Below are 17,856 nucleotides of genomic sequence, written 5' to 3'. Positions count from 1 at the left end.
GCCATGAACGAATGACGGTTAGGTGATATCCTGTCACACACTCCCGAGGAACTAGCTCTTCCTATGAATAACTTAACTCTTTGTAAGGCATTATATTTGGAATTCTTTCAATAGGAAACCCCAAGGAGGGCTTTTGGAACGATCAGGGGGCTTGTCGGGCAATGAACCTGTTTATTGAAATTCTAGGGTTCTGAACTCCAGGCCCCACCCTCCCTTCAACCCAGAGCAGCTGCTTTTATTTACTTTATACACAGGGGCAGTGGGTACAAAGTACATGGCCCACAGGCATGAGGTAGGTAACAAAAGGAAGTCTAGTAGGCATTGCTTTCAACGGGAAGAGGGTTCTCTAAGGGCCAAAGAAAGCTGCTACTCGGCTCCAGTTGACGTGGCCTGTGTTGCCAGATCTTATTTTTGGAGGCTAGAATCATTTTTGTGAAACCTCGCAATTTTTAAATTGTTACCAACTAATTTGAAAAACAAACTCCAAACAGTGAAAGTATGTCTGTGAAGTGGGCAGTAAGGTTTAAATTTTCTTTGCAACATTCCAGCCCTGAGTTCAGCCGAAGCTTTAAATCCTGGAAGGGGGAACTCGTTACCTTCCAAATCAGCCCCTTATATGGAACGGACTGCTCTCTTCATCACACGATTGGCATTTATTAGGCACCTACTACATACCACACGCTTCCAACAATTGGGTTCCTTTGGGCACTGGAGCAAATGGAGTGACATAAGGCGAGCCTGGTTCTGGGTAAAGCATGTTGGATCCTAAGTGTTTCCTTGATGTCAGGCTCTTAACACTGTACCAGGTAAAAGGAAAAGGTAGAAGCCTCAGGTTTGGGGACTTAATTACTTAAATGAGTAACTTTTATTCCAAACGCTGTCACTGACCAAAGCGTCCTTCTCCATAAACTGGCAATGTCAGGTGACCTGGCTAAGTAATGACCTCAGAAGGTTCTCTTCCACCATGAGTTCCATGCTAATCACTTTCAATGTAGAAAGAATTCCGGGAAGGCAGACCTGCCAGAGCCCCAGAACTCTGGGAAGTGAGAAGCAGGATCACTGAATTACTTGTGACCGGGCTTTGTTCCTGGCCAAGACTTGACTGTTTAGGTGAAGTATAGATACCGAGGTTTTGACCGGGTCCCAGATGTAAACTCCTAGCTCATGGAACAAAGGTACTGGGGAAAAGTTCTTGGGGTAGGTTACCTATGTCCTGGATTTGGGGGTGAGGGCCCTTTCTTCAGCTATCAGAGAGATTCTGCCTGAGGTAAGATTTTCACATCTTGTGAGACAAGTCGCTGTTCACAGACCCCCACCTTCACAGCTTCAGCTCCAACACTGCCTCTAGTCCAGGTAGCACGGCTTGGAGATGACAGGCAAGCTGAACACTGATGAAAAACAAACCCACAATTTATTGAAAAAAGACACCTTTCAGTAGCTGATTACAAGAAATCAGCTTAGAGATACCATTACTGAGGAAAACAGTATGTAAAAGTCTTAGGAAAGAATGAAACAACCTGAAAAGAAGACAACTTAAACAGGACTGGATTACTAGATTGGTCATGCAGCAAAATAATACACAGTACAGCAAAGAGCCACACATGAGAAAACTGCTCTCAAACCTGGGGTGCTGTCAGCTCCCATATTCTTGAACCACATCAGGTGCTTCTTGGGGGCAGAGGTGCCAGTTGGTCCAGGGCACAGGCCACACGTGGAATGAGGCCACCACACCAGTTACACCCACGAAGCCCATGAGAGAAGCGCTCTCTGCAAAGTCTATAGACGTGGCAGGGGCCACGGGACCACAGAGAGCTTAGAGAGAGTTGCTCTGTGCCAGTCATGTAAAAACCCAGACTCATCCAAGCCCCACAATTCCTTATTCAAATTCCCACTGACAGGAGAGGTAGAGAAGCAAGACATGGAAACTGCCTCCAAACCAATTTTTGGTCTTCGATAAACAGATAAATACAAAACATGGTTCTCTAAGCCAGCCTAAAAAATACTACTGAGCATAGCAATGCAATTCCAAAGCCCCACTGAGTACCCCCCACAGGAGGAGGGGATGGCCGTGGGAGGGGGAGGTATGTCCTGCTGTGGTCACTGCTGGGACTCATCCTGTCCTGCATTTGTATGGTTCCTCCCAGCTTTCTGGAGCTGCCCTTTCATGGCCCAGAGCTCTCACTTCTTTGAGCCCAAACCTCCCAGCTTCAAGCACAAACAGAGGAGAAACACCAGATGCAGAGCGTTCTGTGGTGAGGGCGAGTAGGCAGTCTTCCCCAGAACATGAGGTTCTTCCACGCCACCTCCTCTGGGACTGCGACAGGGCAAAGAGGGCGCTGAGTTACAGGAAACAGGAGGCTGCAGCTCTGAGAGCAGAAAGGAGAACTCGGCTGGGAAGACAGGAAGTTTTCATGGCATGGACGCAGCAGGCAGTGTCTTTGTCACCCGGACTGGGAGGGAGGTGTGAATAGCAAAACTTTAACTGATGGGGGAACAATGTCTCCTCACTTCCCGAATTCTCCAAGAGGAACACCTCTCCTTGCTCTGGAACTTCACACTCAAACACACAATAAGCTTTAAGGGAAGAAGGTCCCAGAAATGCCCACGGAAGATCCATCCTGTCAAGTTTGGCTTCTTGGACTAGCAGCCTCATTTGTGAGTCCGTATGCTGCTGCAGATTTGGGCAAGACGGCTCTAAAAAGAAAAGGAGACAGGTCACTTAGAGAAGACGACACTGGGTATGCTTGCCCAGTTAGCCACGTAGTCTACTCAGGAAACGCTGGCTGTGGGGTCAGGCAGGTCTGAGAGAATCAGCCCTCCATTCTCTATTTGTATCACAAATGATTTCACCTTTCTGAATCTGTTTCTCATTGAACAAAAGAACATCTCAAATGAGACAGTGAAGGTATAATTTGGGAAGAGTAATGCTGTAGGTCAGCTAGATGATGAACGTCACCAGATTGGGTGGCTGCGTGTGTGTGTGTGTGTGTGTGTGTGACCTCACCACGTTTAGGAGGATATGTTTGGGAAAGCAGCCGCACCCTTGTCCCTGGTCCTAGGCTGAACCCTTCACAGGCTCCCCAGAAGGGTGGACCTACAGCAACCATGTTTGCATTAAGTGCTCCCATCCACCACCCAAGACTGGACCTGGGAAGCAGCCCATCTGACCAAAGCTGATCCAATTAAATTCCTCCTCTTGAGAATTTTAAACAAAGACAAGAAACTGGGCAGTTAGTATTAGGCAATGGAGCAAGAGAGTTACAAGTGTGGCTCCTCAAAGCCACGATAAACCAATGTTCAGGGAGAGCAGAACCAAGCGCGTCTGCTGAGGGACAAAGTGCAAGAGAAATGAGTGCACGGGACCCAAGACAGCAAGATGCTGGAGGGGCTGGTGCCCCAGTGTGGAGCTCCATAAACTCCCGTCGCTGGCAGTCCCACCGCCCCGAGGCCTGGCTGTTCTGTGCTTTCTTCGATTCTGTGGGATTCCTGGTAACGAGCCCCTCCCCCATTCCTGAACTGTTCCGAGGAAGTTTCAGGTCCTGGAGTTCAACTGTGCCCTGACACATGGGCACCAACTACCTGAATTTCGATTCTGTTGCACAACTTCAGTGGCAGGTACTCCGGGATGGACTGAAACGGAGCATCAAGTAGGGACAGGGTTGCTGCTAGGTAAGTAGGGTAACAGGCAAAACCCCTCGTGGGAAAGAAGGCAATACAATTGTTAGGTATAAAGCATTAGCCTAGACCCCACAGACAAAAAGCTCTCGGAGGCATCCTAGGTGTGGAGATGAATATGACTTACGGAGAGCTGCTTAATGTTTCCCAAGGCCTCTGGATCCAGCTGTGCGATGTCAACCCTCTGCAACTCACTGGCCAACAGCCGCATGCTCTGTGTGGAGGGCAGAGGGGTTCGATTGGCATGTCCCTCAGGGCAGGAACGTCCCTCCAGCAGCCCAGTGCGCCCCAGGGGGTCCCCTTGGTGTCCTGCACTTGGGCAGATGAGGCAAGGCAGACAGGACCCAGGCTGTCACTGTGTCTCTAAGGAGACCGTGACATCAGTGCTTTGGACTGGCCAGTGGCTGCATCACCCGGTGCCAGGGCATGCACATCAGCTTAGAAATGCCCTGCAGACCACACATCTGAGATGAAGCACCCTCCCTCCCAGGTGGTGAGGTCAGCAGCTTGCTGTACTCAGCCTGCTTCCGAACCTCTCAGTTAGACAAAGGGGAAGAGACAGCTGGTGCTCCCCCTTTCAGACGACGCGCACAGCCTGCTGGTGCCCCCCCCCCCCGCACTCCCTTTAAGATTTCCGTTACTGCACACGCCACACAGTGATGCTATCATTAACTGGGAGCCTATCTGACTACTGAACTGCTTTTCAAGGGCAGGAACGTTTTCTACATCTTGGACCTGCTGCAAGACAGGTGCACAAACATTAGCTGACGAACAAATGGAAGCCATGGCTGGCAAGGACCTTCCTAGTTGGGCCTCTAACCTGGGAGAGAAAACTGGGTTCTGAGTCCTGTGTAAATGTGGAGCCCAGGAGTCGTACAACCAGGACTTTGGGGGAAGGAAGTGGGTGACAGACCAGGCAAAGCAATGCTGACTAGGCAGCACGCGGTGGCCCGGCTTCCCCCTCTCCACTTACCTCTCCATCTCCCACTGGCACAGTCAGGAAGATCTCTTTGCTGTCGGCAAGAGGGCTGCCATTCATTGAGATGTTGTAAATCCGCTCTCGGGCTGCTGGAGTACGCAGGCCTGGGGTCTTGAAGACCCTATAAAGTGGGAAAATCTCTGTAAAGATGGCTTGGCAGAGTCCAGGACTCCAGGCTCTACGAGCCCTTGATGAACTCCATTTGGCCTCAAGCTGCAGTTTTCAAATCACACATTCCTAAGAAGGCAAGTTCTAAATTTAGGGGGAAAAGTCTTTCTAAGCAGTAATGACTAAACACAGCTGGAGAAGGGAGGTTGTAATTATCAAACATACATCTAGCAACAGTTAACTCTTATCTATGTAAATTTTAGGTCAAAAGTTCCATATGAATGTCAGTCATCCATCCATCCATCCATCCATCCACAAAGCCAGAAATAAACTATGGTTAATGTATTTCCGGGAGTAGCTCAGTGCTTCAAGAGGATCAAAGGAGGACAATTTAGAGATTATACCATTGTATTAATTCCCAAACTAACTTTCTCAAGATAGTTAAAATGCTCCTACCTATTTTCCCCTAAATGTCCTTTGCTGTATACTCGTGTGGGGAAAAAACACATACCCCAAAACAAAGAAGACTGGGAAATAAAATAGAAGTTGAGTCCTCACTCTCTCCACCCCAGAGATAAGCACTTTCAATTCTTTATGCATCCTTCCAGAAACATGCTGAGTCTGAAAGCAAATGGGGTTGTCTGGGACAGCCTGTTACGACAGCTTGGAGATGCTTGTAATCCTGACGCTCCTCTCCGAGCAGCACATACGGATCAAGTTCTTTTTATCTGGCTGTACAGCATGTCCTGTTTAGCTGACCAGCTTATGGGAGGGATGAACTTCTGCTGCAAGAACTTCTTTTGTACACTCGTCTTCCAAAAGGTGGTGTCAGTTTTCACCAAGGGTATAGGAGAATGCCTATCCACTAACCTAACGAACGAACTAACTACCTACCTACCTACCTCCAAAACTTTGGCTCAGAATCAGAAGGACCAAAAGTCACTAGAGGCCTCCTCGTCACCAGGGACGGCATGTTCTCCCTCTCATCAGATAATCATTTTGTTGCTGAAAACAGATGAACCTGCACCCGAGGGAGGCCCAGATGATGACCCTCCTCTGAGGGCTTCCCCCGGAGAGGGAGTCAGGAGTATTTTCTTAAACACCTTTTCCAGACTAATGGTAAATGTTGGGCTCCCACCAAAATCCAAGCATTGCTCTCAATACTCACCTTGAGTCAAATCTGGGTGTCACGCCTGGAGTTGGTTTCACCATAGACAACTCCATTCGGCCCACAGCTGGGGTAACAGTGTTATAATTGCTTGACCTACAGGTAAGAAATGGCCATTAGGTGCACCAGCTCAGGTCAATGACAGCAGCAGCAGAGGCAGGTAACACTCAGCACAGACCTTGTCAGCTACTGTCCTGGCCGCCTACATAAACTCACGTAACCCTTCTAACAACCCTACAAAAAGCACCATTATTATACCCACTTACAGATACAGAAGCTGATTGCCTTTACACAACTTGCCCAAGATAACAGCCAATTAGGAGAGGTCCAGAACTTGGAACCCAAGCAGTCTGCCTCCAGAATCTGACTTCTCAATCAAGCTAATGGAACGAGAGGCAGGAGACAGCCTCTCAAGAGCTGTAGGCCCCCCAGCTGGAGTTGCTGTCCTCTTGCTAGGCGGTCACCACTACTCAGGGAGAACCGAGAGGAGTCTACTCCTTCACAGACACCCGCCTCCCATGACGATTTTCCTACGTGTGAGATGTAGCTCCCACTCCTGAGCAGAATTAGGTGAAGCCCATGGTGATTATTTAGCAAGACTAGGAGGGACATTTCAAGGAACTAGTGGTAAGTGACAGCCACTTTGTGACTGGCCGTGGGGTAGCTCTGCATATAGACTGTTAGGCAACTAAAAAAAATATGCAGCACTTCCCATGTTTCTGGGCCACATGCTCCCTGTTTGCATGTTTTAAAAAGTGCGGGGAGGAAAGAGAACGTGGGCAGAAGAACTGGAGGCGGGCTTGGGTCAGATCATTTCTAGAGGCCCTCCAGTTCACACACTCTAGGATTTGATGACTTTAAGCTCTACTAGAACACGAGTCACAAAAGCCCCTTCACCTCCTTTCACTGCCATGAATGTGGCTCTTCAATAAAACCAACAACACACAGCTGAATTTGGAAAACCCATTACCTTTTGCTTTTGCCTTTTCCCTGTATGGACTGCGTTCTCTTCCTGGATGGAGGACACCTTTTGACCTGAAGTCACAATGAAATGACACTGAGGTTACAAAAAGCCTGGCCCACAAAGGAGAAAGATAAGGGAGAGGGGGACCAGCTCTGGAAAAGAAAACTAATATTGAACATAAGAAGGTTATCTCGCAGAATTCAGGGACTTAAATAATTCAACGTAATTGATCAACTAAGAACTTATACTTGGCTTGGTCTTCAAAATAGTAGAGGCTTTTGGCCAAGGTTAAGGGTAAATCCCTTCTGAACTGATTGTAGCCTGGCTGGACACCCCACCCGTCCCCACCTTTACATAAAGTGTACCAACCACAAAGGTCATCCTTGGATTGGGTATCCCAGGGGCCCAATCCAAGGAACCCTCGGCAGTCCTCACCCTTCCTGAGTCCTCTGGAGGTAACTGACAAGGGTTTCTCCTCATCTTCTGACAATTCCCTCCTCCCTTACCTTCCAAGATTGACCCCCCTTCCCTGCTTCTCTGCTGTCCCTCTGCAGTCTGCCTCACAAGCTCCTCTTTCTCTCTCCCCTCAGCCCCCTCTCCACGCTTTCCCTGCGCCTCATCGACTCCCACACTGGGACAAACTCCTGAAGATCTGGGAGTCAGCTTCCATTCTCCGCCTCCTCCTCCTCCTCCTCTCTAAGCTCCAGGCTGAAATTTCTGTCTAGGCTAGATGTCCCGGAAAGTATTAAACACTCAGCGTGCCGACAGTTGACACATGAACTGCTCCCCTTTCCCTCAGCGGCACCACTGTTCCTTCTCTGTCCCACATCCCACCGGATGGCAGTCGCCGAAGCTAGAAATCATGTAGTCATTGCTGGCTCCTCCTTTCCTCCACCAATCTTGCCCGTTCTCCCTTTTAAATCTTATCTCAAAACGATCTCTTTTTATAGGGTCAGTTAGAGCCTCAGTTCAAGAATTACAATCACTTCCCAACTGGTGTCCTTGTCTCGTTTTTCCCCTCTCCCATTTATCCTGCACACTATTCTGAAATACTGATCTGGTCCTGTCCCTTCTCACTCCCATCACCTACCTGAGGAAACTGAAACGCCTGCGCTTGGCGCACAAGCCCAGGCATTACCTGGCCCCTCCTCTACCCAGGTTACCCTCAGAGCTTATATCCCCGCCATCCCAAACTGTGCCCTGTTCCTTAGAGGGCCACTTTCATAGCTCCTCTGGGAATTCCCTCCCCTTTCTTTCCAGCTGATGAAATCTCACTCACCTTAAAGGCCTGAAGGCCTAGCTGTGTCCTAAGGGGTAGGTAAGACCTAATAGCTTCCTCTTCTATGTTCTACACACTTTGTACACTCTTCTGTGGTCACTTTTATTAGCCATGTTAAGTGGTGTCTTGTCTACTAACCTGAACTCTGGGAAGGCAACATTGTATTTTAAGTATTTCCTCATCTGTCAGTCCACAGCCCTGAATCTGAGTACCTACTTACTCTTGCCGTTTGAGGTTTCTTATTTTTTTTTTCTTCTTCTTCCACTATCATTTCATCCACTTGTATTACCTTTCGTGCTGTAAGAAAGAGTTTAACAGAGTGGTATTTCTCACGAGAATAAACTTTTATGCATTCACATTTCTTACAGGAAATAAAACTTAGGCAATCTTAGGCTGTAATCAAGAAATAGACCCAATATAAAGATGGTTTTTTAAAAAATGAGGATTTAGACCAAGGAAACTAACCAGAGTGGTTAAGAAACCCCGTATGATGCCTTGTCCGGGCAGCCCAGCCCTGTGACTAAGCGTGCACACTCTGGAGATGGACAGACGTAAGCTTGAGGACTGGCCCTCCCACTAACTACGTCACATGGCTTCATGGTGGTGCCTCGGTTCCCTCATCTATAAAAGGAAGGAGGCACTTAGTAGGGATATGATGAGATCTGTATATGATGAGATCTAGAAGAACAGGGTCTTTGTTATTTTTATCCTCAAACCCTACACGTGTCCTTATAAATGTCTATCTATTTATGTGATGAATGAATGTAAGCCCCTTGGACAGTACTAGACACATTGTAATAAGTATAATTATCTGCTATAATAAACTATTATTTATGTAGATGCCACGAGGAAACGTAGCAGGTGTCTCACTGCTAAATATGTACAGCTAGGAGCTAGACAGTCCTAAACAGGGATTCTGAAGAGAAAATTCTGCACTTAATTACGGGGGGAGAGATCAGACTAAATGACTTTTAAGCTTTTTTCTCCCCTGACATATTAAATAAGAATATAATTATATTTACATTAAAAAATAGCTTACAATGCAGTGAAAGACAGTGGGCAAGAGGGCACAAAACCATTTTCCCTGCTTGTTGACATTGGTTCTGGTGTGTTCAGTTCTCGGGTGAAATCAGAAGACTCCCACAACGCACAGCAAGTAAGCAAAATCGGTAGGACTCAAAAGAGAAACTCATATTACCTAAACGTAGAAATACTACAAAGTGACCCAACAGGTTGTAAATACGTGGCTGAGGGGCACTCTGGGAACACCCAAGTCCAATTACACCATAACCTCAGGGAGGCAGGATTGGGATCTGGCACTAGGAAAGTGAACAATCTCCCCATGCTTTCTTCACAATACAAGCCATTGCTGACGGAGGGGAAGTGGGAGGAAGAACAGGACCGTGTTTCTGGCCCTGCCCAGTGGAGCGGGTCGCCTGAGTGGGCAGCCCAGAAACCATGGATGGCCTCACAAGAGTTGGATGCACTGAGTTACCAAAGATGGTGACAGTGACATTAAGTCCATAAGAGAGCCCATCCTGGCCTGACTCCATGCTTCCCCTAAAACTTTCCCTGTAAGTGTTTCTCAGAGTGTGGGGTGTGTATGTGAATTTTACACGGATGGGTCACTGAATCAAGTAACACTGAATTACATGTTGAGAAAGTTAGTCCTTTTACAATTCTCTCAGCCCTTCTGATCAATCAGGGAGAGGCACAGATTGTATGGCTATGTCTTGTAACACCTCTCAATCTTGCTAACCTCTCCAACTCAGGGGAAGCAAGCAGGTAACATGTTTGGTTTTTCCAGCACAGCTTTTGTTTTTAGTCCTTTCACTTTTGCTCACACATCAGTCAGCAGAGTTAGGTTAGTTCAGTCCTCCATACAACTACATGAATGCAGCAGCCAAAATCCAATTGTTCCATTTATAAGACTGAGGCCCTTGGAGGGAAGAGGCTCCATCAGTGAGGCCTCCCTGAGCAGCAAGCCAACCACCCTGGGCTGCAACTCGCTTGGTTCAACAAGGGATTTTAAAAAGTACTCACTTCTGGCAGATTTCAGGGGTGTCTGAATAGCTTCTGCTGTTAGTTTGTTTATTTCTGTCATATCCAGGTCAGCCTGTAACAAACACCAGGCATATTCCATCAAATATGAGGAACAATATTTTAAGATGAAAAACAATTACTTTAAAAAACATATTATTTGATACATACAAAAGATTATTACGTTACTTATAACACAGTATAATAAATTCCCATAAACCCACCATAAAACCCAAGACCCAAAACATTGCCAATGACTTGCTCCTAGCTATGTATTTTTCCCTTTCAATTTCCTTGTCTCTCCTCCAAAGGTGACGAGTCTCCTGACTCTGTCATTCTCCTGAGAAAACCACTATCATCCCATTTGCTTAAAAGTGTGTGTATGTTCACAAATATACATGTGCTTAAACAATATTTTGTTTGGTTTTGTTTCTGACCACTGTTTGTGTCTGTAGTTAATCTTTTTTCACTGCTATATAATATCCCACCATGTGGATTTGTTCAATATCCTGTCCAGACATTTGCTATTACAAACATTGCTACTTTGAACTGTCATTACATATATCTGACACACATGTACGTTTTCTCTTGGCTGTATACTTAGAGGTCGGGCATGACAGGGTTTTAGGGTACACAAATGTTCAGCCTCGATATTATGCCAAATTACTTTCCAAAGCAGTTGCTCGTTTCCATTCCATAAGCAAATACAAGTTCCTAATGGCCCTTGGTACTGTGTCAGACTTCTCATTTTTCTCTTTTTAAGTCTAGAGGGTCCATAAGATACTCCTGGGCCTTTCAACAAGGCTCCCAGTGACCGTTCTAATTAAACTTCACAGCGGTGACCACCTACATGTCTGGGAATAGCCAAGTGCAGGCATAATTTGTAGGCCTTTCTTCATAGGGCAGGAGTAAATATCAGAATAGTTTTCACAGACTACGAATGACACAGGTTTCATCTCTGGATTGGTACATGGAGTGCTCAGAGACGGATTCTGAGGCTGTCCGGGCTTACCAAGAAACAGTACTGGAATAGATTAGTGATGTCTGAAATGGCTGATGGAGCAGAAAGTGGTGGCCAGCTTTCTGCCATCTCTAGGAACAACTGGCATGTTATAAAGGTATCACTGGTGGCAGGGCCTGCCACTGGTCACCTAATGTGCAGACGAGTTAACCAGCCTAAGAGTGATAGCTGTGGAAAGACCTGTTTACATGGCTGGCCGTGCCCGGCACTGGAACTTGGATTTCCCAGTCCCCACTGTCCCCTGGTAAGAGCGGCTCGCTCTGCCTAAGATTCGTACAGACAATGTGGTTTATGCTGAACCCCTGCTTTCTTTCTGGGAGTCTGCGATTGTGGTATGTGCTGGGAGGAGATGCCTGAGTGACCAGGCCCCAGTGAACACCCTGGGCAGTGAGTCTCTAAGGAGCTTTTCTAGTAGATTACAGTCCACGTGTGTTAAATTCAGCGTGTCCTGTGTGCCTCTACTGGGAAAGGACTCTTGGAAGCTTGCGCCTGGTTTCCTCTGGACTTTGCCCCATCCACCTGTTCCCTCTGCTTATCTTCTGTCTCCTTTCACTGTTACAAACCATAGCAGAGTATGACTACAGCAGTCCCCCCTTATCCATGGTTTCAGTTACCCATGGTCAACCACAGTCCGAAATAGTCAACAGAAAATCCTAAGTTTTCAGTTGCACACTGTTCTGAGTGGCATGACGACATCCCACCAGATCATGACTTTGTCCAGCATGTCCACGCTGCATATGCCACCTGTCCTTTAGTCACTCAGTAACCGTCTCAGTGATGGTATCACAGCGCTTGTGTTCAGGTAACCCTTATTTTACTTCAGAAAGGCCCCAAAGCACAAGAGTGATGTTGGCAATTTGGATATGCCAAAGAGAAGCCGTAAGGTGCTTCAAGTGAAAAGGTGAGTACAGTATATTTTGAGAGACCACATGCACCGAACTTTGATTACAGTTGTTATAATTGTTCCATTTTATTATTAGTTATTGTTGTTAATCTCTTAATGTGCCTAATTTACAAATTAAACTTTATCATAGGTATGTATGTAGAGGGAAAAAACAGTAATATGTACCGGGGGTGCCAAAAAAAGGTATACAAGTGGACACTTTGGTCAATGTTGCTCAAGCAGTAGTTTGCCGTAATCAGAAGTGTCTGGACACTGATGGTAACCATTTTGAGTACCTGTTGTAATTGCAGAGGTCAAACGTGACTTGTATTCATCTTTTGTTATCAGTATATATTGAGTATTACAATTTTAAATACAGTTTTCCCTTCTTAAAATGTGTATACATTTTTTCGGCACCCTCTGTAGAGTTCAGTACCGTGTTTCCCTGAAAATAAGACCTAGCCGGACAATCAGCTTTAATGCGTCGTTTGGAGCAAAAAGTAAGACGCAGTCTTATTTTACTATAATATAAGACCAGATCTTATATCTTATTTAAGATCTGGTCTTATATTAATTTTTGCTCCAAAAGATGCATTAGAGCTGATTGTCCAGCTAGGTCTTATTTTAATATAAGACCCAGTCTTATTTTACTATAAGACCGGGTCTATAACATATAATATAATATAATACAATATAATATTAGTATAGTATAGTATAGTATAATATAATATAATACCTGGTCTTATATTAATTTTTGCTCCAAAAGATGCGTTAGAGCTGATTGTCCAGCTAGGTCTTATTTTTGGGGAAACATGGTAGTATCCATAGTTTCAGGCTGGGGGTCTTGGAACGTAACCCCCGTGGATAAGGGGGGCTACCACATATGCTGAACCCTGAGTGTCCTCCTAGTGAAAATTACAAATCCTGGAAGTCATCTTGGGAACCCCCCACACACTCAACCATTAAGAGCTATAGTAAGTACTAAAGTATCATTCCTTTCCTGGGTTTGAAATCATATTAACTAAGGCTAATATTCTCTTGACTTGGTGTGGTGACACTGGCTATCATTAGAAGTTCTGATTTGTAGTTCTAAAGAGGGTGATGCATTAGCTAGTAATGAGTATAAATCATCTCAGAAGTAAGTCTTTTGAAACATTAGATCTGAATGTGTATGTGGGGGGAACATATAACAAAGAAAGAGAAAGCATGGACCAAAAATGTTTTACTAGTTCTTATTTTTATTTTTCAGTTATCTCCCACCCCTCTCCTACAATATTTACCCCCAAACTCTCGAATTTTTTCCTGATTGAACAACTGGCTCCTAAGTATCTTTAACTTCTGAGGCTGGTGGAGATGCACTATTTAGTGCTACCCTTTATACTCAGATCACTTCAAAATCCTGAGATTACAATGATCCTAATGAACTCAGAGAAGGATGTAGATTTTTTGGTTCACTTTGTAAATCTGATGAAGGCTATAATAATTTTTCCCCCAGAAAGATACACAAATGGATTTACACATACACATTGCTCATGAATGATTTTAGAATGCCTCGGGTCCCTGTGAAACCCATTTATGGACCAGCTCCCCACATTGTCCAATAGAACTTTCTGCCAGGGCAGAAATGTTCATTTCTGAGCTGTCCAATATGGTAGCCACTAGTCACATGTGGCTTCTAAACATTTGAAATGTACCTAGTGTGTCTGAGGAACTGTATTTTTTATTTTATTAATTAATTTAAATTAATTTAAATAGCTACATGTGGCTGGTGGCTACTGTACTGGACAGTACAAATTTAACTATTTTGCCTCCCACCTTACTGTCTTCAGCCCTGCTATTGATGCTGGGAGGAAGGAAGTGAAAGGGGGTAGGGAATCCTGAGAGTCCCAAGCAAGAGCACAACTTCTATAGCAAGACAGAATAAAGCAACAGTCTTTGTCACCTAGCAGGTTTCGGTTACCATTTTATGACCCAGGGGCTTGAAGGAGCTTGGACTTGAGGCTTTTTACTTTTCCTGAAGAGGTCAGAGCAAAGCACTATAAAGAACCTGCCAGAAACAGAACTGCCTCCCTTCATAGGGCTTGAAACTATCATATATGAGCTCCATCTGAAACTCAGCATTTAACAACTGTGATTTTTTGGTTGACATAAACAGATAATGTCCCCTATGGAACCTCTTCTGGAGTAAGCATCCACTAGTTGGATTTTGTGAGCAGAACCAACTTAAAAAAACAACAACCAACAGTTCCAAAATAGGACAAGTCACTTACTGTTGCTGCCTCTTCCAGGGCCTGCTTGTTTCCTCCCAGGGCTTTAAAAAGAACATTTTGTTTAGTTACTATCAGATTTTAACAATAAATCATCTTCCCTAATGGGACTAGTTATCTTTCTAAAACTGGACCGGATTAAGCCCTTGGTCCAACAAGCAAGGACCTTCGTAATCTAGTCCAGTCTTGCTCCAGGCTTGACCCCTCCCTACTCCATGTTCCACCACAGCCAAGTTCCTGTTATTCCCAAATGTGCCACCGTGTCTCATGACTCAGTGGCCTGGTACTTATCATTTCCTCTGCCCCAAATACTCCTCGGACCCAACAAATGTCTAATTCATCCTTCAAAACTCAGCTCAAACCCAAAACTGTTTATTTTTCTATTACAGCAGATTACTGCGAAGTGCTGAGTTATTCATTGTCACCATACCCAACAACTACTCAAAGAGGTTTAAGTGTCCACCCCATCTTGAACTGAATTCCTTGAGGACAGGGATAATATCCATAGTTTCTAGCAAAAACATGACACATAGTAGGTATGTAGTAAATGAGTGTTGAATGAAGAGGTCTGTGCAAGCTTAGATGTAGAATAAAGTTAGGTTAGGTTCTCCTGCTAGAAACTCTTGTATGTACCATGTTTCCCCGAAAATAAGACCTAGCTGGGCCATCAGCTCTAATGCATCTTTTGGAGCAAAAATTAATATAAGACCCGGTCTTATTTTAATATAAGACCGGGTCTTATATAATACAATATAATATAATACCAAGTCTTATATTGATTTTTGCTCCAAGACGCGTTAGAGCAGATGGTCCCGCTAGGTCTCATTTTCGGGGAAACACGGTAGTGTCCTGTATGACAGTTAAGAACTCAGGCTTTGGAACCAGAACATGCCATATCCAGATAGACTCTGTCACTCACCAGCTCATCAGATCTTGAGCAAAGTAACCAATGTTTCTGGGCCCTGAACTTGTTATCTATAAAATGGGGATACTATTAATAGGTTGTTATGAGGATAACATTAGTTAATACAGCAGCTCCTCGAATAACGTGGTTCCATTCAACATCATTTCATTATAATGTGGATGAGAGAAAAAAACCAATTCCGGTCCAGGGCTACTGTCTGTGTGGAGTTGACACATTCTCTCCATATCTGTGTAGGTTTTCTCTGGATTCTCCAGTTTCCCCCCACATCCCAAAGTTATGCACGTGAGGTACATTGGGATGAACTGTCCCAGTCTGAGTGAGTTTGGGGGTGGGAGTGAGCGGCCCTGCGATGGAAGGGCGTCCTGTCCAGGTCGGTCCCTTCCTGCCTTGTGCCATAAGAGACTCCAGCCACCTGTGATCGTGAACTGGAATAAGTGGGTTAGAAAATAATTCTTACTTGTTTTTATTAATCTTTCTTCAATACATGTAGAAGTCACACTTATTTCAATGTTTAATATTAGAAGTGTTGGGTCTTTAGTTAGAAATTTGGTGATGTTTTTTGTGACCATAAATATGCCATAGGAGCTTAACTTTTGTTTATATCAGCCTATGGTAAAATTGATTCTGTTATATGTTGTTTCACTTAAAGTTGCAGTTTCCAAGAACCTATTGATATTGAGGGCTTACTGTACATGTAAAACACTTGGTAAATGTCTGTCTGGCATAGGATGCACTACATAAATGTGCTTACTGACCACTATATTCTATCTCTTTTGTAGTACTCATAACTTTAATTATATAATTGTGTGAATTTTTTAAATGATTCTTCTCTACTAACTTGTAAGTTCCTGAGAGCAGGGACAATGTCTGTTATTATTCCCCAATGCACCTTTATTTATTTATCTATTTTAAAATTAAATTTAAGTTTTTTTAAGGAGGGCGCAGCTCATAGTGGCCCATGCAGGGATCAAACTGGCAACCTTGGTGCTACCAGCACCATGCTCTAACCACCTGAGCTAACCAGCCACTGCTCCCAATGCATCTTTAGCACCTAGCATTGGGACTAACACATACTCAATGAATATTTATAGAAATGTGCAAACAAATAGATTAATAAATAAAAAGGCAAGCCAACAAGATCATTAAAATACTATTTGAGCAGAGTATGCATTTCTATCCAGGAAGGAGGCTAAATACTGAGTAATTAATAATAAAAAAAAGAAAAAGTAAGGGTAACCCAGCAAAAAGGACAATCTCTTGCATTTCCTTGGACATTTAACAAGGGGATAGGGTACAGGTTGGGATTTTTCTCTGGCCAGGAAAACTCTTAGGTACTTGCACTTCACAAATTGATTTGCCCTTTTTAAATTGGCAATTCCCATAAGCTTCAGAAAGCATCGTATAACTTTCATCTGAGCTCTGGTAACAAACCAAGTCATTAATTCATTCATTCATTTGTAAGTTGTTGGATAAAATATATATCAGTGTGTCCATAAATAAGTTTTATTTAACACTGCCATGCCCATTCATTACAGCTCTGTTGGAAATGTAACAGCAGAGCTGAGTAGTTGGACGGAGAAGTCTCTGGCCCAGAAAGCCTGAGATATTTACTGCCTGGTCTTTTAGAGGAAACATTTGACTACCCGCAGGGGTAAATGACGGTTAAGTGCTACGGAGGAAAAAAAAGCAGGGAAGTGCGATAGGGAGTGGGGCTGCAATTTCCTGTAGTTATCAGGGAAGGCCTAACGGGAAGGCTGTCACGGTAACCACAGAGGGGCTCAAGGCCGAGGCCTCAGGGAACTCGAGCAGCTCTTACCGAAGTAGTCGAGCCAGTTCATCTCGCGCAGCGCCTTGGGGAGCCGCAGGATCTCGATGTTGTACAAGTTATCCATCTCCTTGAGGAGGTTCTGCCTGTCCGACTGAATTTGCTTGGATCGTATTTGCACTGTGAGGGGGCAAAGTCAACAGAACACGGGTCATCGGGCGGGTGAATGGACCGTGAATCCGTGGTCTGCGGCCCAATCCGCTAGCACCCCGCGATTGTCCCAGGTAGTCGCGACAACACCGACTCCGCCCCTTACCTTCACGATCGAAGTCCTTAAGAAAGGAGGCGAGCTTCCGGCTCCGTAACGAGTTGGTCTTGGTTACCCGACTGCTACCCTTCCTAGCCGGAGCCATGGCGCTTCGGTGGAGGCTGTAGGGAGCGGGGGATCCAGCCACAGGGGTCAGCAGCGGAGATGGGAAAGTTAAGTAAGGGGGCCGCGAAGGGGCGGGACAGGACGGGCACCCCAGGGGGTTAGTGTGGGGTGGGGAGGGCTGCCCTTCGGGGCCTGAGCGAAAGGAGTTACGAGTATCGTACCTGCGGGTCTCAAAACAAGGACTGAGGAAAACGTCGCTGCTGATGCTCAGAGGGAGCGGTTCAGTGGCCAACAGAACGTGCGACCGCCGTCACCAAATTCAAACTGCCACAGGCTGACGAATGAGAAGTCGCGGTCTTAGAAGGAGGGTCCACAACGTCCAATCACAAGGAAGCTCCACAATCAGGCG

The 17,856-nt window shown here is 45.3% G+C and overlaps 1 protein-coding gene across 1 annotated transcript; it reads right to left on the bottom strand.

The window, feature by feature from the left end:
- Positions 1-1,392: 1,392 nt before the first annotated feature.
- CDCA8 (cell division cycle associated 8) lies at positions 1,393-17,771 on the bottom strand. Its single transcript, XM_033115879.1, has 11 exons — positions 17,669-17,771; positions 17,391-17,503; positions 17,126-17,254; positions 14,388-14,428; positions 10,217-10,289; positions 8,394-8,470; positions 6,901-6,965; positions 5,931-6,026; positions 4,649-4,775; positions 3,803-3,889; positions 1,393-2,694 (listed from the first exon to the last, which is right to left on the bottom strand). The coding sequence occupies exons 2-11, from the start codon at positions 17,485-17,487 to the stop codon at positions 2,650-2,652; spliced, it is 837 nt and encodes a 278-aa protein (XP_032971770.1). The 5' UTR covers positions 17,488-17,503; positions 17,669-17,771; the 3' UTR covers positions 1,393-2,649.
- Positions 17,772-17,856: the final 85 nt, after the last annotated feature.

Source organism: Rhinolophus ferrumequinum, chromosome 9 (genome assembly GCF_004115265.2).
Source record: "Rhinolophus ferrumequinum isolate MPI-CBG mRhiFer1 chromosome 9, mRhiFer1_v1.p, whole genome shotgun sequence".
In the NCBI taxonomy this organism is placed as follows: domain Eukaryota; kingdom Metazoa; phylum Chordata; class Mammalia; order Chiroptera; family Rhinolophidae; genus Rhinolophus; species Rhinolophus ferrumequinum.
This window is presented reverse-complemented; position numbering and strand designations above follow the sequence as displayed.

Bases quoted from the DNA above. Each gene is read 5' to 3' on its own strand.
- CDCA8 (XM_033115879.1), bottom strand. From the start codon at position 17,487: ATGGCTCCGGCTAGGAAGGGTAGCAGTCGGGTAACCAAGACCAACTCG. The intron at 14,429-17,125 runs GTAAGAGCTGCT...TTCTTTTTAAAG, and splicing joins GAACTGGCTCGACTACTTCG to CCCTGGGAGGAAACAAGCAG. The intron at 10,290-14,387 runs GTAAGTGACTTG...TGTTTGTTACAG, and splicing joins CCCTGGAAGAGGCAGCAACA to GCTGACCTGGATATGACAGA.